Raw genomic sequence first — 23,953 nt, 5'->3', positions numbered from 1 at the left:
AATAATATGATTATGACCGAATAATTTTATCCTCTCTCTCTGTGCTGAGCGACCAAATTACAGAATATAGCTGAGATGCCCACAAACAAACATATCCCATTCCATCCCCCAACAATTTTATCATCTCTCTGTGTCTCTAGGAAAGCTTGTTCTTCCTTGAAAGTCTGACTTGGAGTTGAAGGTTTTGTTCTCTCTTCCTCTCTTCTTCTTCTTTAATGGAAAACCAAAACCAGATTAGGGAAAGGAAGACGGTGGATGGAGCTTTGGTAGGGTTCTCTCCGGTCTCTTCCCCTCGGATTTTTTGGAAATCTCGAAAGAGATCAGGTAGTATCCATCGTCTCTCTCTCTCTGTGTCGCTGTTTTTGTGACATTTGCATGATTCTGTAGACAGACCTCACCTCACCGACCCTTATCCTCCTTGAACTTCTTGTGTTATACTGTATAGTTCAATTTTCATCGTGATTGTTGCTTGTTACAGCAAGATCTTTACGTACGGCTGTTTTTGGTCCAGTTTCTTAGAGTTCTGCCGCTGTAGAGATTCTCCCATATATGGCGTGCTCTTTCTGATTGCTTTTAACCCTCCCGGCCCCCTCCCTCCCTGAAAAAATAGTCAAATTCATCAAAAAGTTAACGATGGATTATTGATCTGAGCTAGAAATATTTTTTGGGAAAAAATTCTATCTATTTAAACTTCCTTTTAATTATTCATCTTTTAATTATATTAAATTATTATCATCAAAGAATTCATCTACCTCAGGTCCACAACCATCTGTCATCTGTGTGGGGGGAAGGGGTGGTTGAAGCTCGAGAGAAACGTAAAACTAAAAGTGAAAACAGAACGAGTTGCTGACTTTCCACGTAGTAAATATACTATAATCGTTAAGTAGCTGTTTGGAAATGAGATGAAATGATTTTTTGAATAAAATATTATTATAATATTATTTTTTTAATATTATTATTATTTTAAAATTTTAAAAAATTGAATTATTTATTATATTTTGTGTAAAAGATTAAAAAAATTATAATTTAGAGAGATGAAGAGTGATGAACAAGCCCTCTCGTAAAGAGAACTGCTACGTGCATTTTAGAGTGATCAAGTTTTACACGTTTTTATTTTAAAAAATAAAGTTTATTATTAAAAAATAATTTATTATGCCTAAAATTTGTATATTTGTTAAAAAAAAAAATGCACGGACTTGCTTAATACAAATATTTTTCATTTTCCATGGGTCGTCGACACCTTCGCCTTCTGTTTTAAATTTATTGGGCTCGCTGGCTCATATAATATATATTCTTCTATCTAAACTTTGCTTATTTTGAAAGGCGTGGGCCATTTGTTTTGGTGTTTGTCCAGTTTGCCTGTTTGATGAACATTACTTTATGTTATTATATTTATTTCTATGAATGGAACATGTGTTGCAGAAGTTTTCTTCTTAGTATTATTATATTGGGTTGTGCATTTTGCCCTCTCAAATAAAAGCCCTTTCTTCTTTTGAGCTCTTTTATTGATGATCCGTCACGTTTTTAGTACAAGCTTTTCTATATCATTCCAGTTTAGTCAGGGAAAACTACAGTTAACTGAGGATAAAGGGACAGAGTATTTCATCCAGTGACTCCTAAAACCAAGTGAAGGGGCTGGTTCGTTTTTGCAAATCGAGAGACAGTGATGAGCATTTTATTTTTGTTGTGCTTTACCAAATGGGTAAAAAAACTCTACATTTATGCTGCCATAACTAGTGTAACTACGATGTGAGAGGAAAATAAAAAATAAAACTAAAAGAGCATTTAAAGTTTGCCTTAGTGGATATGCTATTATTCTCCTTGTTTAGAACCACACAATTTTCAGCCTATTTTTAGTAATAGATGTAGTGGAGAGATTTGCTATAGCCACATTAACTTATAGTGGCAATAGAGGTTGTGGACTTGTGGCCAATGACAATGTGACATGCATAAAGCAGGTTGTTTGTACCAATCGCAAATAAAATGTGGTGTCATTGACTAATGTTAAATATAATTATAATTTAAGTTGCACTCTTTAATTGGAGTTTGCCATTAAATTTTTTTATGTGGATGTCAAATTTATTTATTTTTTTCAAATGAGTACGCGATACTTGCACACTCTAAAATTATAAATATTATTTAACTAATCTAATTAGTTACATTTGGATCCGAATGGTGAGTATGACTCTTTTCTTGATCTCATTGACAATGCCTGAGAGAAGTTGCGGTGCTGATGAATGCATATGCTAGCTAATATCTATGGTGACGCGCTTGACTTTTTTTTTTTTTTTTTTTTTCTTCTTCTTCTTCTTCTTCTTTTTTTTTTTTTTTTCCATGAATCCTTTACCCCTTTTCTTATGTTTTGATGTATGCTAGGCTGGTGTCTTATGAGTCCGGCTTCATTCCAGTCATAAAAACACCATCTCCTGTCAAGTTGTGGAATGTTACGAAAGCATCGTTCATGTGAAATTTAATCCATCTAAATGGAGATGTCCAATTATAAAAAGAAAAATTCTACTTATCATTCTCTACACCACACACCAACATGTGATTTGTCATTTTTATTCTTCTACTTGAACATTCACATATTGATATGTAAATATATGTATTTAAATAAAATGACAAATCACATGTTAGTGTATGGTGTTGGGATGATAAGTTGTATTTCTCGTTATTTTTATACTGAAGGCAGACTCCTTATGTAATATTACATTACTTATGGTAATATATACTCGTCCTTAATATCGACATTGTGCTGAACATTTTGGGGTCCACATGATCACAAACATATGTATTTTTATATGGTGCTGAAGTGCCTATTGAGTCTAAAACCCAATTCTTTGGAGCAAAACGTATGATTCCCAAGGATGTAGTTTTATATTACTTTAGAGTCTTCAATCGAAGGACTCTGTACCTGACTTTGTTCCTCCCATGCTTGAATGTTTCACACCTTTCCTGTGCTTCTTAAGTTATTTGGGCTACTGGAAAACATCAATTTGTTGAGTCATGTCAAATTAGCATTAACAAGATGAGTTATTGGGAGATTAGTGAATCATGTGGTGAATTGATGAAGTATTTGATTTTTTTTTGCTCAACAGTGCACTTGCATTGCAATCTCCTCTTGGCGTTTTGTCTTGCATACTTTTTATTCATATACGAAGTAATGCACTTAAATGTGAAGCATACAGAACTAAAAGTGAGATTAGAATAAAAAATGACTTTTATCTTGACTATATATATTGTGTTCATACAGGGGGGATCCAAGTAGAAAAGCATTTGCTGCATTTTTGGGGGATTGACAAAACTTTTCAACCATCACCAGTATTTAGGTCGTAGAGTTGATAGTAATGTAGGTGAACAATCGAGGAGTCATAATTTGAAAAGGGCTTATCATTCAAGTTTTTACACATGGTGATAAAATCATTGGAAAAACGACAAAAGAGGATCAAGTTTTGCCTTGAACAAGAGTGGATTTTTCAGTTTCAAGCACCATGTATATGTATAGATGAACTTATGCATACTTAGGTTATATCTTACATGTTGTCATTTCCAGCAAACCAAATTTTCGTTGGATGCAATCGCATTGGCGATTTTCCTGTATATGAACAATAGTAGAAATGGCATAAGGACATTGCCTACCTTATTATGTTTGATACTTTGTTAGTGAATTAATATACAGCGTGTCTGAGTTTGTTGGAACTAGAATAGTAACTTGTTTCCAACAGCTATTGGGAGGAATTTAGATGAGGTAGCGGAAGACAATGCTAATGAAACACCCAACAAGCAGGGAGGAGAGCCTATGACTGAAAAGAAGACGCAGGACCCTGCTGCAATTGCTGATATCTCTGAGCGTCGAAAGGCTCTGTTTGAACCTTTAGAGCCTATAACCAATATAAATGGCCGAAGACCATCAGCTGAGTCATTACTCCCGCCACCGGACTTTGACCCTGCAAACTATCCCCGAGGTTGGCTGATTGGGAAGAAGAGAAAACTAGTCAATGTGGATGTTGTCGAGAGCATGCGGAAGATTGCTATCCAGGAAATGAACAGAAAGGTGCCATTCCCAAAACTCTCTCCTTTTATGATCACAGGCTGCATGAAAATCGACATATACAGATTACACTCTGAGAGAGAGAGAGAGAGAGAGAGAGAGAGAGAGAGAGAGAGAGAGAGATGTATGTGTGTGTTATGCCTTTTGCATAACAAAATGAACCATTATTTTGGTTATACTTGCAGGACCGGGAGATTGATGGCCTGAATCAGCAATTGGAAGAGGATTCTCAGTGCCTAGAACACCTGCAGCTCCAACTTCTGCAAGAACGAAGCAAACGCGCAGAGGTCGAGAGAGAAAATGGAATGCTGCAAGAGCAGATATCCATGTTGATGAACATGTTGCAGGACGAGTCAATGGGGGATGAAGGCGCAGAGGAACCATAGTGGTCGGTTGCTTGGTTTTCTTGTTTTCTTGTTTTTTTTTTTTTTTTTCCTTTTTTTTTGTAGCATGCTTAGAAATTTAATAGTTTAATTGCAATTATACAAAAACATCTTATATATAATATAGCATAGGTTGTTGGCACTGGTTGTACATTGGATATATTCCATTTATTGTAACAAGTTCTATTTGTTTGTAACAAGTTTCAATCTCATATATTTTTGCATATTCGTGTGCTTCCTTTGTTAATGTAACAATATTTAGCAAAATGAAAATAGCTGTGTCGAGTATGTCAGCTCATGAAGGAACACTCACTGACACACGCAAGACCAAACAGCATCATCTTCTCCATTTGAATGTGTCTTTTTTTTAGACTGTTTACCTCAGCTTTATAAGTTCAGCAAACAACTACAACGGCGACATTCACATAGGATGGAACTCTCAAAATTTTCATGCTTCTTATAAGATGGCAATAATCGAGCATCACTATCTACCTTGATTATCAGAATCTTCTTGGCAAGCTAAACGAAAACTTTGGAAGGGATGCTATCTTTGGAAGATTAAGCAGCAGCTCTGCAAACAGAGTCCTTCCTCGACTTGGCTGGTACCTGTTTGCAGCCACAAACACCATTGGACTCACCCCTCAAGTGTTGGAGATTTCTCTGCAGGCTTATTTTCATGTGCTGTTGCAGCAATCACCATTTTCATCATCATCTTCATCACGTTCAGCCTTCAAGTTGAGTGCAGTTTCAGCTTTCATGGATCTTTCTGCAGAAGGTGGGAAAGAGTATTGACCCTTAACATGAATGACTGCTCATCAGAAGCCGATGTTAATTGTGATTTATTACTTATCATCCTATGAGCCTTGCTCATAACATCATAGATGGTTTTCTAGAGATACAAACTAGACTTCAACAGAAAGACTCCCATAAATGGAAAAAGCATGCAGTTATCATCCCATTAGGTTCTAATAGCACAGGAAGAAGAATGTGGGGGTATGTTAGCTATAATTGTTTTTAATATGAATCGACTTTCCAAGCTCACAATTTTACCTGAGCTGAGAGAAGTTTCTTGGGAAAATTTTTCAGGAGCTCTACCAATGAAATCTTTTTCATTTCCTGGGAAAAGTTCATTTGCATCTTGGGGGCCTACTGGGCTTTGAAACTTATTTACTAGGGAAAAGCAAATTTAATTCGTTTTGGATAAATGAGGTCGGTTTGATTGCCAAGTAATATGACAATATCATTGAAATTTGTTTCACATTGAGAAAATCCTGAGTCTAAATAATTGGATCTATAAGGAGAACTCTTTTGGAATGCAGACTCCCCCTAAAATGCAGAATTGGGCAGACAGAGACGGGAATTAAAGCAATCAATTTGTCGTCTTTAGTATTTTGTGGAAATTTTCTACCATCTAAAAGAATCCAACTGATATGCACAGATAGTGCTGTTTTCTATCTAGCGAATATCCCAAAAGAGTAATCAAAATTTTACCATGAATGTCAACTGCATCTTTCATTCTGTCCTCCCAAGTAGAATTCCTGTCCTAGAAAACAAACCAAACTCTTGAATGGCCTTAGACACATCACACAAGTTGCAGAATTGCTCTAGATAGAGCATTAAAATGTCAATTGCATTTCTCAATCTCTGTGAGTGTGAACACACAAATGTGAACTGCATCAGTGTTGGTATGTGTGCAATATAGTGCCGGCGACAACAAAATTGTATCCACCAATCTTTTGCATTAGTTCTTTTTAGTGTCATCTCAATGGGTATTCCACTTTAGTTGAGCAAAAGTCTACGCATCATGGTAGCAACCATGATGAGAAAGATAGGGGTATTCTTCTAGTCCTCTTTACAAATCATTGCCTCCATTGAATGCGTCTTTCCAAAGGCTTTATTAAAACCTACTGAAGACTTCCCTCCTATTCCCTGAACCACCTCTGCTCCTCCCAGCCTCCAGTTGCCAATTCTTCTGCTAATTCCATAAGCAGATTATGATATGAAGCAGTGTGCAGGAAGGAAAAAAATAGAGGAGACTTCCTTAAAAGGTAATATTATCAGGCACTTCCAACATGCCCATCTCAAAATTCTTCATAAAATCCTTGTTTCTCCTGTTACTACAACATTTGACTTTGTCTTCTGATAATAGAATCTTAGGCCATCACTATCCCCCTCATCACTCTTTGATTTCAGATAAGGTTGCTCTGTTGGCATTCAAAAAGACCATAATACTCGATCCAAATTCCACCCTTGCAAACTGGGATGAGGCCGTTGAGGTGTGCAACTTCACAGGTGTGAGATGTAACAAACACCATCACCGTGTATCAGAACTCGTACTGGAAGATACTGAACTTGTAGGGAAGCTTTCATCCTTCATTTCCAATCTCACCGGCCTTCGTATCTTAACAATTGTCGGCAATCACTTCTCGGGCAACATTCCACCTGAACTTTCCTCCCTTAGACGTCTCCGCAGTCTCATGCTTGAGAGGAACAATCTACATGGTTCAATACCATCCTCCTTTGCCCTTCCATCCGAACTTGAGGTACTACAAATTTTCCAAAACAATATAAGCGGTAAACTTTCACCAGTCCTCTTCTCCAATTGCTCTTCGTTGCAAAACATAGATTTGTCCGAAAACTTCCTCACAGGCCCAATTCCGGAAGATATTGGAAACTGTTCACGTCTATGGAACCTCTATTTGTACAATAACAATTTTACTGGACAACTTCCTTTCTCTTTAACCAATCTTAAGTTATCCGAACTAGATGTGGAGAATAATCTTCTCTCTGGCGTACTGCCTTCAGAGATTGTGAGGAACCTACCTGAACTTGAATATCTTCATTTATCATATAATAATATGGAAAGTCACGATGACAACACCAATCTTGTTCCATTCTTCAATGCCCTTGGAAACTGCACTCATCTAAAGGAGATTGAACTCTTTGGCATTGGCCTCGGGGGGCAGTTGCCTAGTTCCATTGGCCAACTTGGTGTCAATCTAACAGCTCTGTCACTACAAGAAAACAAAATCTTTGGATCAATTCCTCTGGAGTTGGCAAATCTTTCAAAGCTTGAAAACCTGAACTTGGCATTCAATCTTCTAAGTGGAATCAAAGCAGAAGAGATAGGTCGATTGTCAAGATTGGAACAACTTTTGGTGTCACATAACGTCTTCACCGGTGCAATTCCTTCAAACCTAACCAAGCTTGCTCACCTGGGTCTGCTAGACCTATCACACAATAGGTTCTCTGGTGAAATCCCCGCTAGTTTAGGAAATTTGGTTCGATTAACTTCTCTGTTTCTGAACAACAACCTTCTTTCAGGAGCAATACCTCCAACTTTGGGAAACTGCACAAATATTTACAAGCTTGATTTATCACATAACAGATTGACAGGCAACATCCCTCCAGTGGTTGCAAGTATGCGTGAGATCAGAATTTTTATAAATCTTTCACATAATCATCTTGAAGGGCCTTTGCCAATCGAGCTTAGCACGTTGCAAAATGTGCAAGAGATGGATCTCTCGTCCAACAGATTTACAGGAAGTATCTTCTCTCAGATATCGAGCTGCATTTCATTGATGAAGATCAATTTCTCAAACAACTCTCTTGAAGAGAATCTTCCAGAATCCATAGGGAAATTAAGATACCTGGAGTCTCTTGACGTTTCACGAAACCACTTATCTGGGACAATCCCAAAAAGCCTCAATAATATTCAATCACTAACCTTTATAAATCTCTCCTATAACAACTTCGAAGGAATGATTCCTACAGGTGGAATCTTCGACACAGTAACATCTATGTCATTCTTGGAGAATCGCCAACTCTGTAGAAATATTTCTGGCAAACTTATTGGCATCCCAATTTGCAGTAGAAATAATTTGTTTCATTCGACTGTGTTCTTGATTATATTTGTCCTAGTGATATTCATATCCGTATTTTTATCCACTATATGTTGTGTGATTGGGATTCGGCGCATTAGAGCGATTATTCACACTCGGACAACTGAAACAGTCAGAAAACCAACTCCAGTAGAACCGATCCACAATTTCCCAAGAATTACCTATAAAGAACTATCAGATGCAACTGCAGGCTTCGATGGTCAGAGACTAGTTGGGTCAGGTAGCTATGGACGTGTCTATAGGGGAGTTCTTCCAGATGGAACAACAATTGCAGTTAAGGTGTTACATGTGCAATCTGGAAACTCAACAAAGAGCTTTAGCCGAGAGTGTCAAGTCTTAAAGAGGATCCGTCACAGGAACCTGATAAGGATTATCACAGCATGCAGTTTACCTGATTTTAAGGCTCTTGTTCTTCCTTACATGGCCAATGGGAGCTTGGATAGCTATCTTTATCCGCACTCAGACACAGGTTTGGTTTCAGGTTCTTCAGATTTGAGTCTTCTCCAGAGATTGAACATTTGCAGTGATATTGCTGAAGGGATGGCCTATTTGCATCATCACTCTCCAGTCAGAGTCATACACTGTGATCTAAAACCAAGTAATATTCTTCTCAACGATGAAATGACAGCTCTAGTATCTGATTTTGGGATCGCGAAGTTGGTTATGACAGCAGGAGGGGGAAATAGTGGAGCTGTTGAAACGGAAAACTCTACTGCAAATATGTTCCATGGATCTGTTGGATACATTGCACCAGGTACAGATTTCTCCCTTACCTTCTGCATCTAGAAAAGAAATAAATGAAAGACAGATGAATTTCTTTGAACTGAATTGAGATTAATGTGAATTGATACTTATATTGGAGCCCATATAAATTCACTGTTAACAGAAAAAGGGCTTGCTTACACATTTCTGGAGACATTTTGAAGTGTCAAGATTGGTTTCAATACCTCTTTCCATTGTTTTCATTCATTTATATAGAAAAGGGTTACAACCAAGCACTGATCCCCGCGCTTAATTCCTGCTGGTCTTACTATACACGTTAGCTGATATTTACACGTTAAGTCTATTTACAGTACACGAAGAGTCTATTTACTATACACATTATCTATTTATCTGCTATACTATCTAGATATAGAAAGCATCTCTGTAACATCCCCCTCAAATTGATGCTAGTGGATCAAGAAACATCAATTTGTCAACCAAGAACTAATGCCGGTGCCAAGAAAGAGCCTTAGTGAATATGTCTGCAGTTTGACGTTCAATGGAAATGCGAGGGAGTGTAATCACATGTTTGTCAAAGGATTCACGTATAGAGTGGCAATCGACTTCGATATGTTTCGTACGCTCATGGAAGACAGGATTAGCAATGATCTAAATATCACTAGTATTATCAGCATGAAGAGGAGTGGGATGTAGCTGAGGAAAACTAAGTTCACCCAACAATCCACGAAGCCATGTGATCTCAGAGCGTGCAGAAGACATAGCACGATACTCAGACTTAATAGAGGACTTAGAAACTCTGTCTTGCTTCTTACTCTTCCAAGAAATGAGTGCATTGCCTAAGAACATGCACCAGCCAGTAACAGAGCAACGAGTATCTGCACATCCGGCCCAATCAGCATCACTACACCCCACCAACTGTAAGGAAGATTCTTTAGGAAAGAACAACTTGCATGTAGAGGTGCCCTTCAGATATCAGATAATGCGACGGACAGCGGCTAAATGAAGATGTCGGGGAGCCTGCATAAATTGACTAACTTGCTGTACAGCAAAAGAAATGTCAGGACGAGTAATTGTCAAGTAGTTCAAACCAATGTTTTGAATACCGTACCAGACGCCGTACCGGTCAAGGCACAGGAACGAAATATTTCAGTACCGGTACCGTTTCGAGATAGCATTTCGGGATAGTCGATATATGAATAAATTATATATATAAATATATATAAAAATTATATTCTAAAATAATAGTCTATATATAAATAAATTATATATAAATACATATATATAAAAATTATAAATAGTCTAATCTGAATTGGGGGTTAAAAAATAAGCTTGTAGTTTGAAAAAACGAAAAAAAAAAAAAAAAAACACAGGCCGAAATATCGGCCAGTACAGGCCGAAATTCAGGCCGGTACGACCTGTACCGGCCGATATGGCCGGTATTTTGGCCGGTACGGAACAGATATAGTACCTGTACCGGCCGGACGGCCGAAACGAAAAATTTCAGCCGTACCGGCCGATACGGTACGAAATTTAAAACACTAGTTTAAACTCCCAACAAGCTGTCGATACAAGGATGGATCTGATAGAAGCTCCCCTTCGTCTTGACGAAGCTTAAGATTTACCTCCAAGGGAGAAAAAACAGAGTTACCCGATTGGAGACCACCCAATGAAATAACGTCCTACGTGTATTTGTGCTAGTGTAACAATCTACCAGTTGGAGTAAGCTGTACCTCAAGGCCAAGAAAATATTGCAGGGGACCAAGATCTTTCATGTGAAAAGAGGCCTTGAGATGCTGTTGTAATTGCTTAATTAACTCAGTATCGGAGCCAGTGATCACAATGTCATCAACATATACAAGAAGCAATACGATTCCTGCAGAAGTCTTGCGAAGAAAAAGAGAGGAATCAAACTAACTCTGAGTAAAATGAAAAGCAAGCAGGTTAGAGCGAAATTTGTCAAACCATGTATGCGGAGCCTGTTTCAGTCCATACAAGGATCGGCGTAGTCGACAAACCTCTGAGGAAGGTGTAGCAAACATGCCAGGAGGTGGGGACATATAGATTTCTTCCTTCAAATCCCCACGTAGAAAAACATTCTTTACATCCATCTGCTGGAGAGACCACCCTTGCGACGCGGCAAGTGCCAAGATAGTCCGCACAGTAGTCATTTTGGCAACAGGTGCAAATGTTTCTTCATAATCAATACCATACTCCTGTCGATTCCCAAGAACCACGAGACAGGCCTTATATCTGTCCAGTGAGCCATCAGCTCGAAACTTGATTGAGTGCACCCATTTACAACCAATAGGTTTGACATCAGATGAACAAATTATAAGGTCCCAAGTGTGATTGTCTTTAAGAGCTTGGATTTCCTCTTGCATGGCCTGCTGCCAACACGCTTGGGTGGATACCTAGGTATAAGAGTGAGGAACAGAAATAGTGTCGAGAGTGGAAGTGAACTAGATGTGAGGAAAACCATACCTCTCTGGTGGATGTGTAACCCAAGTGGATTGTCGAGGTATAGGAACTGCATAATCAGATGACGGATCAGTGTCTGAAAGGGGCGTTGAAGAAGGAGGAAGACGTCGATGATACACCATACCTGGTTGAAATCTCTTAATAAAAGAAGACACATCATCAAAAGCGGGAATAAGAGTAATAGGAGGATCAGAAATAACCTGAGACTGAAAGAAATATTGATTTTCGAAGAAAATCACATTCCATGAGATTCAGGATTTATTTGCATGAGCATCATAACAAACAAATCCTTTCTGAGTATGACTATATCCCATAAAGGCACACGTGACAGACTGTGCAGCAAGCTTGTGACGCTCAATAGATGGTAGATGAACAAAACAAACACACCCAAAGATATGAAATGATTGATACTCATGAGATATGTCAAATAATCGAAAATATGGAGAATCATAATCTAGAGTAATAGTGGGCAAACGATTGATCAAATAGACAGCAGTAAATAAAGCTTCTACCCAGAATTTAGAAGGTACAGAAGAATCAATCAACAAAATACGGACGACATTTAAAAAATGACGATTTTTATGCTCAACGACTCCATTTTGTTTAGGAGTATAAGGACAAGAACGTTGGGAAATGATTCCCTTTTGCTGAAGAAAAGTTTGAAAAGAATGAGACATGTATTCTCCCCCCGAGTCGAAGCGTAAAGTTTTGATACAAGTACTGAACTGTGTCTCAACAAGCGCAATAAATTTTTGAAAGACAGAAAATACGTCAACTTTAGAACAGAGAAAATACATCCAAGTGAATCGACTATAATCATCGATAAACGTTACAAAATAACGATACTGACCATGAGAAATAACAAGACTCACACCCCAAAAGTCAGTATGCACGATTTCAAAACAATTAGAAGCACGACTACCATGCGCAGGAAAAGGTAAAGTTTTACTTTTACCAAGACGACAAGTAGCACAATCAAAAGATACAAGAGAAGAAGAAAATGAATTTTTATTGCCCAAAAAACCATGTTTCATAAAATGAGTCAAGACAACAGAATTATGATGACCTAATTTCTTATGCCAGACTTCATTAGTATTAGCAGTAGCCGTACAAGCAAGAGAAACAACATTAGGAATAGAAAACTGTAAGGGAAATAAACGTCCTATTTTAGGCCCCTTCGCGATCACTGTCCCCGACACCTGATCCTGCACAAGACAACCACCACGAGAAAAGTGAATATCACAATTATTATCTACCAATTGTCCAACAGAAATCAAATTGGTAGACAATCCAGGAGAGACAAAAATATCGCGAAATGAAGAGCCCAAATTACCAACAGCAGTAATAGGAAGAGTACTGTCATCAGCGATCTGAATATTTTGCGTGCCTCTATACTTACGAACACCATGAAGACCCCTCGTATTACCAGTCATATGATTAGAAATGCCCGAATCAACAATCCAAGAAATTGAGTTAGTACTCGTACCTTGCAGGCCTAAGGCCGTAAAAGTAGACACAATCATCTGTTGGACCATTGCTGGTGTGAGAACAGATGAATCAGAACTTACAGTGGGCGGCGCAGAAGATGAAGAAGAAGACTGTACAGCAGCCTGAAAAGCTTGGGATTGGCGATTCTGAGATCATACTCGACAATCTTTGATGAGATGGCCCTCTTTCTTGCAGTAGTTGCAAACTTTCTTAGGATAGTTGGGAGCGATATGACCAAATTCTTTGCAACTGAAACATTGCAATTTGTTCCTCCCTCTCCCTTGTGCTGCATAGGCTACATTCACAGTCTCAAAAAAGACATTCTCAGAAGTCATACTCATTTGAGTGGATAACCGTTGTTCTTCACGCAACAAATCTCCCAAACAAATATCCAAAGAAGGAACCGAATTACGGTTCAACAAACCAACTCGAACGGGCTCAAATTCGGGTCGAAACTTCATTAAAAACTGATCGCGTTGACTCTCACCATGAACTGCTTAATGAGCCGCGAGTGCCGTAGTGGGAACCTTAGCATGAACAATGGCAGAATACTCGCACCAAAGACTAATAAAACCAGAATAAAATTGTACGATAGGTAAATTGCCTTGACTATAAGTACTAATTTCCAATTCTAATTAGAACTTCCGAGTACTATGATCTTGGTGGTATATACGGTGAAGACAATCCCACATAGCATGAGCAGTAGTAAAACAGCGAAGATTAGTCACAAGGTGAGACTCAATCGTCCCCAATAGCCAAGAGATTACCTTAGCATTCTTGACCTCCCATTAAGCAAATTCATTTTCATCAGTGGGAACTTTAGCAGAATTATCAATATGATTTGATAATTCTTTTCCTTCTAAAAATATCTTAAACTAAAATTCCCACGTAGGAAAATTCTTTCTAGTAAAACGAATAATAGTATTTTCAATAGACATGATATTTTCAATAGTCAATCAAATAAGTGGCAAACCTAACTTAAATTAGGTCCAAATCCAAATGATAAGAGGCCCAAACACGTAAACCAGATCACCCATAATAAGGAGAAGCCTAACCCGTAAAACAAAAAAACACCATGGACTTGAAGCCCACGTGAAAAACCCACAAAACACAAAAGAAAACAGATCTGCCCAGAGTATTTCTGAAAACAAAGATCACTGAGAGGTCACTAAGACGAAGCCGACTCCACACAGCCACCACAAGGAAGGAACCCACCACCACAGAGAGTGCCGTCTGCCACAGAAATGGTCACCACAGACGACGCCGACAGCAACAAACGGTGCCGACAGACACCCAACCACCCACAGAAGAAGCCGACGGCCACAGAATCACCCTCAAACGATGCCGACGAGCACTGAGGTTGCCGACAGACCCAAAAATGACAACCCACAACCGAGAACCTATGTCCACTCCAAAAAGAAATTCGATGTTCACCAGAAAATTCAAACCCACAAGGTTTGATGCTACAGAAATCAACGACTCCCACGAAGAGCAAGAAAAATCTTACGGAAGCTGGAAAAAAAATTTCCCAAGAAAAAATTACACGAAGTGATTATTTCCAAATCAGAGGAGTGGCTCTGATACCATGTCAAGATTGGTTTCAATACCTCTTTCCATTGTTTTCATTCATTTATATAGAAAAGGGTTACAACCAAGCACTGATCCCCGCGCTTAATTCCTGCTGGTCTTACTATACATGTTAGCTGATATTTACACGTTAAGTCTATTTACAGTACACGAAGAGTCTATTTACTGTACACGTTATCTATTTATCTGCTATACTATCTAGATATAGAAAGCATCTTTGTAAAAGTATCTCTGTAACATGAAGAACTACAGAAGTTTATAAACTAGATTCAACTATGTCATGCATTACAACATTAACAACAGCAATATCCAACCTAATATGTTTAAGCCACCTGCATTGGGCATATTATGTGAATTCTTATCCCCTTAATCACCATAGACTCACATAATTACAACTGAACTCCACATGTCTTGTTCATCTACACTAAAATTTGTTGTGCACTTTTTACCTTCTACACATTTGTACATTTGTTAAGGTTTTGAAAGCACAAACTTTTGTCATATTTTAAAACCTCCTAATGCAGAGTATGGGTTTGGATCTACTGCATCCACAAAAGGCGATGTCTACAGCTTTGGCATTATTGTGCTTGAGATGGTAACTAGAAGAAGACCAACAGATGACATGTTTGTTGGCGGGCTAAGTCTGCACAAATGGGTGAAGAGTCACTTCCATGAAAGGGTGGAAAGAGTGATAGACACTTCTTTGGTGAGAGCATCAAGAGATCAAGCCCCTGAAGTGAAGAAAATGTGGGAAGTTGCAATTGGTGAGTTAATTGAACTAGGTATCCTTTGCACACAGGATTCCCCATCTACTAGACCTACAATGCTTGATGCAGCCGATGACTTAGATCGGCTCAAGAGATACCTTGGAGGGGATACTACAGTAACCTTCACCTCTTCTCTTGGAATTTCATCTTCCGCTCTAAGCGATGACTAACAGTTTATCCTATTGTTGTACATGCATCAAAATGCTATCTAATTCATATTAATGGTAAAATCTTAATGAGGATATAAATTGTAATTTTGTTTAATTGTTCAACGTGGGAGCCAAGTGAGAGTGCTTTTATTGGAAAAACAAGTTGTCATCCCTTTTTAATGGCAAACAGATGTATGTTTCTTTTCATATTAATGACAGCATATTACCCCCAAAGCTTGAAAGTGGATAACAAGAACAATAAGGAATAGGCAGTCATGTGATCCATTACAATGACCTCCGACTATTTTAGTTAGTGCACTTTGAAACAAGTTTTCTTTTGATGATTATGTAGTTCCAGAGTATCCGTTAGGCAAAAAGCAGAGAATAAGGAAGAGAAACCTTTGTAGTTGCAATTGGCAATGTCATTGCAGTTTATCCACTCGAATATTATGACATTTTCCCTGGAAAATGCTACCTATGGATTATGACAATTGCAAAATAACAAGTTCTTCCTATTGTTAGTATATGAAATACGTACAGGCGTACCTTTTATTATATTTCTCACAAAGTATAAATGAGGCACCAAGGCAAAGACATAAATTAAGGCAGAAATACATTAGATGAATCAATAGATAATGACAAAAAGGTGTAGTGATAGTAACATATGATGCAAACTGCAATTCACTTCATAGTGTCACAGAAAAGTCTCCTTACCAGTAGACATGACAAAAGTAACTCTTTTAAGATTGTGAAAATGATAGCACAGATAGTTGAACAAGCAATGATAATGGTACCCACTTTTATGATATCATTATGAATGCAATTACCAACACTTGAGATGAAAAATAATCGCACTTGTACTTCTAGATGCCCATTCATGTTGCCAAACTACCTGTCAACCAAATGCTCTAAAGAAGTTTAGTGCACTGAGGATGTGAAAGTACCTCGTTCTGTAGCAAGATTTTCCAGAATAGTTCTACAGGTTTAGCGTCCTAAGCAATTTCAATTCCAGTTCACTGTTGATTTTCGCTTGACAGTAGTATTTTCATCCCATTGCATGTTCATCAAATAATTCCAACTCTCAAGGGCAGCATCATCTCCAAGTTTACCCTGATTTGCATTATCTTTCCCCCATTAATTCATATGCAATACCTCTCAAGAACATTTTAAAAAAGAACTGTAAGGTTTTGTGGGGTTTGGGATCTTCAGATGGCGATAAAGATGTCTGTGGCCCGTTCAGAGTGGATTTATATGTGATTGGAACTGGAACACAAATCTCATTTTCCTTACAGATCTGTGTAACTATATTTTCTCTCCTCTCCTAATTCTCAGGTCATCACGATCATGTTCTTTTCACCATTAAAGTTTTGCTCATCCCACCACTTCATCTTTCATATTTTCGAATATAAAAAGGCCACTAATGAAAAGGGTGCTATTCAGAGTCTACTGCAGTGGTCAGAAAACCCACATCTCTATAATTATGATTCCTGGAGATAACTTGCCCTCTAAAACAAAAAATGGAAAATCATCCTATGCTGACCTCATTTACCCATGTTCAAGAAGATTCTTGTGCATCATCTTCAGCAAGAAGATTTCATTAAATCAAGATGGCTATAACATTGTCTTGACGCCCACTTGTTAAAGAAATCAGACACAACATTAGCGATAAACAATTGAAAAGAACTAAAATGGGTGATTGTCTACATCAAGAGAATGTTAATCCATAGATTTGAGCTTGCGAAGGATATCTTCGACGATATCAAATTTGATCATGGATGCTATAGATACGGAATATCCGCAGCTTTGAGCAATGGTCAGGAAGGAGACAAAATCATTGCAGATTTGAAGATGACATTGAAAAATCAAAACTTTTGGTCAAGAGTAGTAAACTGAATAAAAAAGCAGAATTGTATAGGGTGCTTAAATTTTTATTTTATTTTATTAATTTATAGAGGATGTAAAGGATTGGCTCACGATGTCACGAACAAGATGGCCAAGATGTATATCTCAGGTATCGATACGTTACATGATTTTTGCGTACGGATCATAACTGTCGCAGGATAGAAACGCTACTCCAAATAAATCTACAAATCGTCCAATGACAAACCAAATTGTTCACAAGAAAATAAAATTAGACTGGGAAAATGAACTATTGAGTCATAATTCCAGAATCCTGTTGTAGGTAAGTGGGTCGCAATAGCGAGGAATGCACTGTAAATGACTGGATTGAGGTTGTCATGAGTGGCATCGCACCCCCATGTTGCGGGTGGCAGAGGCTTAGAATTCTATCCTCCAAAGCAAAAGACTGCAAATCTATATTGTCAGCCAGACATGCTCGTATTAAGAAAAGTGGGGAAAAGCATGCTTCTTTGCAATCAGATTCTCCTCAAGACTGTGTGAAAAGAGAATTGAGAAGTGGAAAGGCTATCTGACAGCAAGAAATAGGAGTAGGGAAATTAGGGAATGAAACGAGGTAGGTTTAAAACCCATGTGAAAGCAAACAAAGCGAAACTAAAATGGGTAACATCAAACAGATCAGATCAAGGAAAAGGATATCTTTCTCACGGTAATTCCATCAAACAAATCGAAACCAACTGGACATTACATTTACAAAAAGTTGGATCGAAGCATAGAACCGATGATTTTACCTTCACCGATTTGGTTGCCCTGGAAGGACGGTGCTCCTGGCGGGTACTTCGAACGACGAGAGGACAGGCCGCTTAAAGTCACATATCTGGTGGCTGGGGGATGAAAAAATGACAGAATGGAGGTCTTGGGCCGAGGGGGCCGCACCAGCTGGTTTCTTTGGTGGCTGCAGATGAAGATAGGAAAGAGGAACACGGGAGCAAGGGTTGCCGAGGAAAATTAGTAAAAAGACAAAAGGAACCGTGCATCACCGCGAAGTTAACACACAGCCCACCTGTTTCCTAGATGTTCCTATTCACGTTTCTCATTTTTAGGATGTTGCCCATGAGGAATTTCGAACAGATATATGATGAATTAGTATACCGTTTAGTCCTTCAACCTCGTTTCAAAGGACTTGCGAAGAAATAAGCACCGAAGGCATTCATAGCAACATATATTCAAACAAAGAACAGAAATTGAAGCAGTTATGAATGAAGATAGAAAAACTGCAGTATTTCAATATTTACTCGAAAAAATAAAAAATAAAAAACTTTACATTACATAATAAATATGCAAGTGTTCTCTTTTTCCTTTCTTTTTTTGTTTCCATAATTGTATTTTCCTCGAACCTCACCAAACACCGATTTATTGAGAAAAGCAGTCTGGCATAAGCCAAAACAGAGTGTAGCATGACGGCAGATGCCAGAAACAAGCTTTTGAATTTGAAGCCTCAGTCAACCTCTTCGATTGTAGGCCCGACTCCGGAACCAGCAGGTGAAGCCTTGTCATGTCCACCTCTGGGCATCTCACCCCCACCAGCGGCCTGATAAATCTTCGCAATGATGGGGTTGCATAAGGCCTCCAACTCTTTCAACTTCTCCTCAAACTCCTCGACTTCAGCCAATTGGTTCCTGTCCAGCCAATCGGTCGTCTCGTTAATGGCCTTCTCCATCTTCTGCTTGTCGGCTGGATCTAATTTCCCAGCCAATTTCTCGTCCCTCACCGTATTCTTCATGTTGTACGCGTAATTTTCCAGTGAATTCTTTGCCTCCACCTTCTTCTTCACCTCCTCATCCTCCGCCTTGTACTTCTCTGCCTCTTGCACCAACCTCTCAATCTCTTCCTTGCTCAGCCTTCCTTTGTCGTTGGTAATGGTAATCTTGTTCTTTACTCCTGCAGTCTTGTCCTCAGCAGAAACATTTAATATACCATTCGCGTCAATGTCGAAGCACACGTTGATCTGAGGAACGCCTCTTGGAGCCGGCGGAATGCCCGTAAGCTCGAATTTTCCGAGAAGGTTGTTGTCCTTGGTTTTAGCCCTCTCACCTTCGTATACCTGAATTAGCACTCCTGGCTGATTATCTGAATAGGTCGAGAAAATTTGCTCCTTTTTAGTAGGAATCGTTGTGTTTCTTGGAATCAAGACTGTCATTACACCTCCGGCGGTCTCAATACCAAGGCTGAGAGGGGTGACATCGAGCAAGAGCAAGTCTTGGACCTTCTCATTACCCTCACCGCTCAGAATTGCGGCTTGAACGGCAGCCCCATAAGCGACGGCCTCATCGGGGTTTATGCTTTTGCAGAGTTCCTTGCCGTTAAAGAAATCCTGCAGAAGTTGCTGGACTTTCGGAATCCTCGTCGACCCGCCAACGAGAACAACCTCATGAACCAGACTCTTGTCAATCTTCGCGTCTCGGAGACACTTCTCCACCGGTTCCATGCACTTTCTGAACAAATCCATGTTCAATTCCTCAAATCTCGCCCTCGTAATAGTAGCATAGAAATCAATACCTTCAAAGAGGGAATCGATCTCAATAGTTGTCTGAGAGGTCGAAGAAAGAGTCCTCTTCGCCCTTTCACACGCAGTCCTCAACCGCCTCAAAGCTCTTGCACTTCCACTAATGTCTTTCGTGTGCTTCCTCTTGAACTCTGCCACAAAGTGATTCACAAGTCTGTTATCAAAATCCTCACCACCAAGATGGGTATCACCAGCAGTGGCCTTAACTTCAAATATCCCTTCCTCGATTGACAATAGTGAAACATCGAAAGTTCCACCCCCGAGATCGAAAATAAGCACGTTCTTCTCTCCGGACCTCGACCCCTTCTTGTCAAGTCCATAAGCAATGGCAGCTGCAGTTGGCTCATTGATAATCCTCAACACATTGAGTCCAGCGATAGCGCCAGCGTCCTTGGTGGCCTGCCTCTGCGAATCGTTGAAGTAAGCCGGCACCGTGATCACCGCGTTCTTCACAATATGACCCAGGTAAGCCTCGGCAATCTCCTTCATCTTGACCAACACCATCGAAGAAATCTCTTCGGGTGCGAATTGCTTCTCTTCGCCTTTGTACTGCACCACTATCGTCGGCTTTTCTCCGGGTCCTGCGACGACCTTGAAAGGCCAGTGTCTCATGTCGCTCTGGACCGTCGGGTCGGAGAATCGCCTACCAATGAGCCGCTTGGCGTCGAAGACCGTATTCTGAGGGTTCATTGCGACCTGGTTCTTGGCTGCATTGCCAATCAACCGCTCGGTATCAGTGAAAGCTACGTAGGAGGGAGTAGTTCTGTTGCCTTGGTCATTGGCTATTATCTCTACGCGATCATTTTGCCACACGCCAACACAACTGTAAGTGGTGCCGAGATCAATGCCAATGGCCTTGCCTTCAGTCTTGGATACCATTGTGAAGAATTCAGCAAGAATGTGTGTTGGAAAGATTGGTACCGACTGAAGAAAACAGGTCAGAAATCAATGCAGATAACTTTGACGTGAATAGCGTATAGGAATTAATGGTCTTCCTGTGCTTGTATTTGGGAGCTTTCTTTCTTGTGCTGCTTTATTATTTTGATGGATTTGACGATGCATGGTGGTGGGTTGAGGTATATATACGGGTGCGAGAGAAAGGTGAAGAAGGATCGAGAGGAGAGTGGAAAGGTAAGAGAAGCACGGAGAAGAGAGAGGGAACCCCCAGAGATTTCTGGAGCTTTGGCAGAATCTAAAACTAGTCTCTGGATCAATTTCTTCACACGGTTTTGATAAATAATTTATTATCAATACTCTTACGCTTCGTTTGTATGGTCAGTCCATTTCAATTCATATCAATTTATCATTATAATTTTTTTAAATTTTAATACAAAATATAATAAATAATTCAATTTTTTCAAATCTTAAAATAATAATAATATTAAAAAATAATATTTTATCATCTCAATTCAATTCAACTTAACTCACGTCAACAGTTCAATATCTAAATACAATCTTAAATAATTTCCAACGTATATTCGCGATTGTTCTTTAATATAAAAAGAAAAATGTTACTCATCATTTCTACATATCACACATTATATTTTTATATTTTAATTTTTTTTGTTTTATTTTTTTAAAATTAATTAAATTTTTCTACTTATCATCCATATACTACATATTTGGTAAGAGAAAAAAATTAAAAAAATAAGAAAATGTGTGGTGTGTGAGAATGATAAATATAATTTTTCTAATATAAAAAGATGAATACTACTCATCATCCCACACTATACATTTTACATATTTTAATATTATTTTTTTAAATTTTTATTTTATTTTATTTTTATTAAACTAATTAAATTGTTATACTTCTTATTCATACACTGCATATTGATTATATAAAAAATTAAAAAAAAATATTAAAATAGATGTGACATGTGGTGCGTGAATATAATAAATAAAATTATTAAAAAAAACATTTATCGGAACATATATAAAATTCTTGATGAGAAGTGATATAAAGGAAGTTTAAAAAAATAAATTTATATGACTTTTTATGATATACGTTACCTTCATTTTATAATAAGAAAAGTTTTACGATCTAATACAATACATGATCAAGTCACGTTAATCTTTAAATTTATTTTTATATAATCTCTTTATGACAAAAATATTTATCTATTACAAATAACAAAACGATATCTCTTATGACGTAATTTAATACAATACATCATATTGTAAACTTTTTTCTACTAAATACATATAACGTATAATATTAAGTCACATTAACGTATAAATTTTTACTTGTAAGATTTGTGAGCGTGGACCTAATGAAATTAAGAGATGCATTTATAATATGTGAGCATCGAGTAATCCACACACAATACAAATTAATATTTGATATATCTTTGTCCACCTTGCAACTGAGGTGGTGAATCAAAAGATCACTTGCTTAAAAAGGTTGTAAGCAGAATAAGATCACGAGGAATCTAACTCTTTTGTGAGTTGCGACTTTTTCAGCAAGCACTGCGAGCATTAAGCCTTTATTCCTCGCACTCGATCCCTAGATGGCTTAGTTCTGTCATCTGTCATTACCGTATAATTAATTTCTTCAAGCTTTGTGGCTGAAAAAGTATGTATACTCCTTTATTTTGCACCAAAAAAACAGGGCAAAGAACCTATCTCAAATCTTACCAATACGATGATAATTAATGACTGGTGAAGCTCTAGATTAATGCACTACCCGTAAAAATCAACCTGATCATGAGTTATAATCCCAGAAAATGTCAAAACAGAAGCCTTATTAATATGGCAACACTGAGAGTAACTAGCACATGATGGATATTGTCTACTTCGGAATTTTAATTTAAAGAGTTTGCTCCCACTTAACGCAACCATTTTTACGTTTTCTTTTACCTTTTTCTAGATACAGTACAATAAATACCCTCTCGCCCTGTTACTCATTAGATCAGTTCATGTACCCTATCCTAGAAACCCCCCAAAAAAAAATCTTCAATCCAGATATATAACGTGCATGATGTGCCCAGGAAAAATGAAATTGGCAAGCTTTCCATGCTTGATATTGTTGATCTCATGCACCCAAGTCCTGTCAAGCTCCGTTCTTGGAAACTTTTCAGCTTTAGAACACAAAGGCCCGATGCAAGAGCAAGAAGTAGTTGATGGTAAGATAATTGTGTTGTTTTGTTTTTCAATAGAAGTGAGAATCAATCCTTTGTGCTGTGAGTGTAGCCGCGTGCTAACACATACATGCGCCTGATTTTCTACAGAAAGACTTGTTATTGCTGTTAATGGAACTATATATGAGTCGGGGAAGTCGCAGAGAGGGAAGGGTGGAGGTGCAAATATCCCTCATCGACCACGCCCCGGTCAAAAGAATGCGGCGTCGACATTGTTAGCAGCACCCCCATCTTTCATCTCATCAACCCTTATAGCTTATCTAAGCTTCGGTAATTTGATCCTTGTTTCTCCCTTCGGATTGCTCTTCTAAGGCCAGGAAAAAAAATTAAAAAAAACAAAACAAAATTGTTTTGTTATTATCGTCCTATATATATATATATACACACATCATAGGCCCATTTTTCCTAGCTGGTTGTGTTTGGTATGGCAGATTTTGGGTTTCCATATTATGGATCCTTGTACTTGGTGTACTGTAGTGGCCGTGATTTTAAAAAATCTTGTTGTAAACCTGTAATGTTAATGAGTACTGTTTGTAAAGTATGGTATATAGCATATATAATTGGCGTGGAATTTGGTGATAATAGTATGTTGTTATATCATCTCTAGCATCATAAATTGTCGTCACCATTATCTCCTAAATCTTGGGTTGAAAGGTACTACTAGTTATACATCGAACAAACATTATTGAAGCAAGGAAGTCTAACCCAGGACATGGATATTTTGAATAGATTGGATATCACAGTCTTGTTCCCTAAGCCCAAGAGAGTCCGGGTGGTAAAATGGCACCGGCCTTTTCAGGGTTGGGTTAAACTCAATATCGATAGTAGTAGTTTCGGGAACCCTGACGCTTCTGGTGCTGGGAGT

General features: G+C 38.3%; 3 protein-coding genes and 2 long non-coding RNA genes across 6 annotated transcripts; 3 read left to right on the top strand and 2 right to left on the bottom strand.

The window, feature by feature from the left end:
- The first annotated feature begins 16 nt into the window (after positions 1-16).
- On the top strand, positions 17-4,658 carry LOC121246983 (protein HEADING DATE REPRESSOR 1-like). Its single transcript, XM_041145316.1, has 3 exons — positions 17-324; positions 3,726-4,054; positions 4,237-4,658. Exons 1-3 carry the CDS (start codon positions 216-218, stop codon positions 4,435-4,437), a joined length of 639 nt encoding a protein of 212 aa, XP_041001250.1. The 5' UTR covers positions 17-215; the 3' UTR covers positions 4,438-4,658.
- A 1,689-nt stretch (positions 4,659-6,347) lies between these two features.
- Positions 6,348-15,633, top strand: LOC121246065 (putative leucine-rich repeat receptor-like serine/threonine-protein kinase At2g24130). 2 transcript variants are annotated; one of them, XM_041144049.1, is made up of 3 exons: positions 6,348-6,482; positions 6,628-9,090; positions 15,137-15,633. In XM_041144049.1, exons 1-3 carry the CDS (start codon positions 6,434-6,436, stop codon positions 15,547-15,549), a joined length of 2,925 nt encoding a protein of 974 aa, XP_040999983.1. In that variant the 5' UTR covers positions 6,348-6,433; the 3' UTR covers positions 15,550-15,633. The 2 variants fall into 2 exon arrangements, with proteins under 2 accessions (XP_040999983.1, XP_040999982.1); XM_041144048.1 differs by having other exon boundaries at positions 6,348-9,090.
- LOC121246078 lies at positions 14,329-16,813 on the bottom strand. The gene is made up of 3 exons (XR_005937051.1): positions 16,799-16,813; positions 15,495-15,506; positions 14,329-14,858 (listed from the first exon to the last, which is right to left on the bottom strand). It is a non-coding gene; the product is annotated as an uncharacterized LOC121246078 (long non-coding RNA).
- Positions 16,814-18,645: 1,832 nt separating this feature from the next.
- On the bottom strand, positions 18,646-21,096 carry LOC121246067 (heat shock 70 kDa protein-like). The gene has a single exon (XM_041144051.1). It carries the CDS (start codon positions 20,828-20,830, stop codon positions 18,884-18,886), a length of 1,947 nt encoding a protein of 648 aa, XP_040999985.1. The 5' UTR covers positions 20,831-21,096; the 3' UTR covers positions 18,646-18,883.
- A 1,526-nt stretch (positions 21,097-22,622) lies between these two features.
- LOC121246077 lies at positions 22,623-23,659 on the top strand. The gene is made up of 2 exons (XR_005937050.1): positions 22,623-23,073; positions 23,179-23,659. It is a non-coding gene; the product is annotated as an uncharacterized LOC121246077 (long non-coding RNA).
- The last annotated feature ends 294 nt before the right edge of the window (positions 23,660-23,953 follow it).

Source organism: Juglans microcarpa x Juglans regia, chromosome 1S, assembly GCF_004785595.1.
Source record: "Juglans microcarpa x Juglans regia isolate MS1-56 chromosome 1S, Jm3101_v1.0, whole genome shotgun sequence".
Lineage (NCBI taxonomy): Eukaryota > Viridiplantae > Streptophyta > Magnoliopsida > Fagales > Juglandaceae > Juglans > Juglans microcarpa x Juglans regia.
Note: the sequence above shows the minus strand (reverse complement) of the source record. Positions and strands in the feature narration are given on the sequence as shown.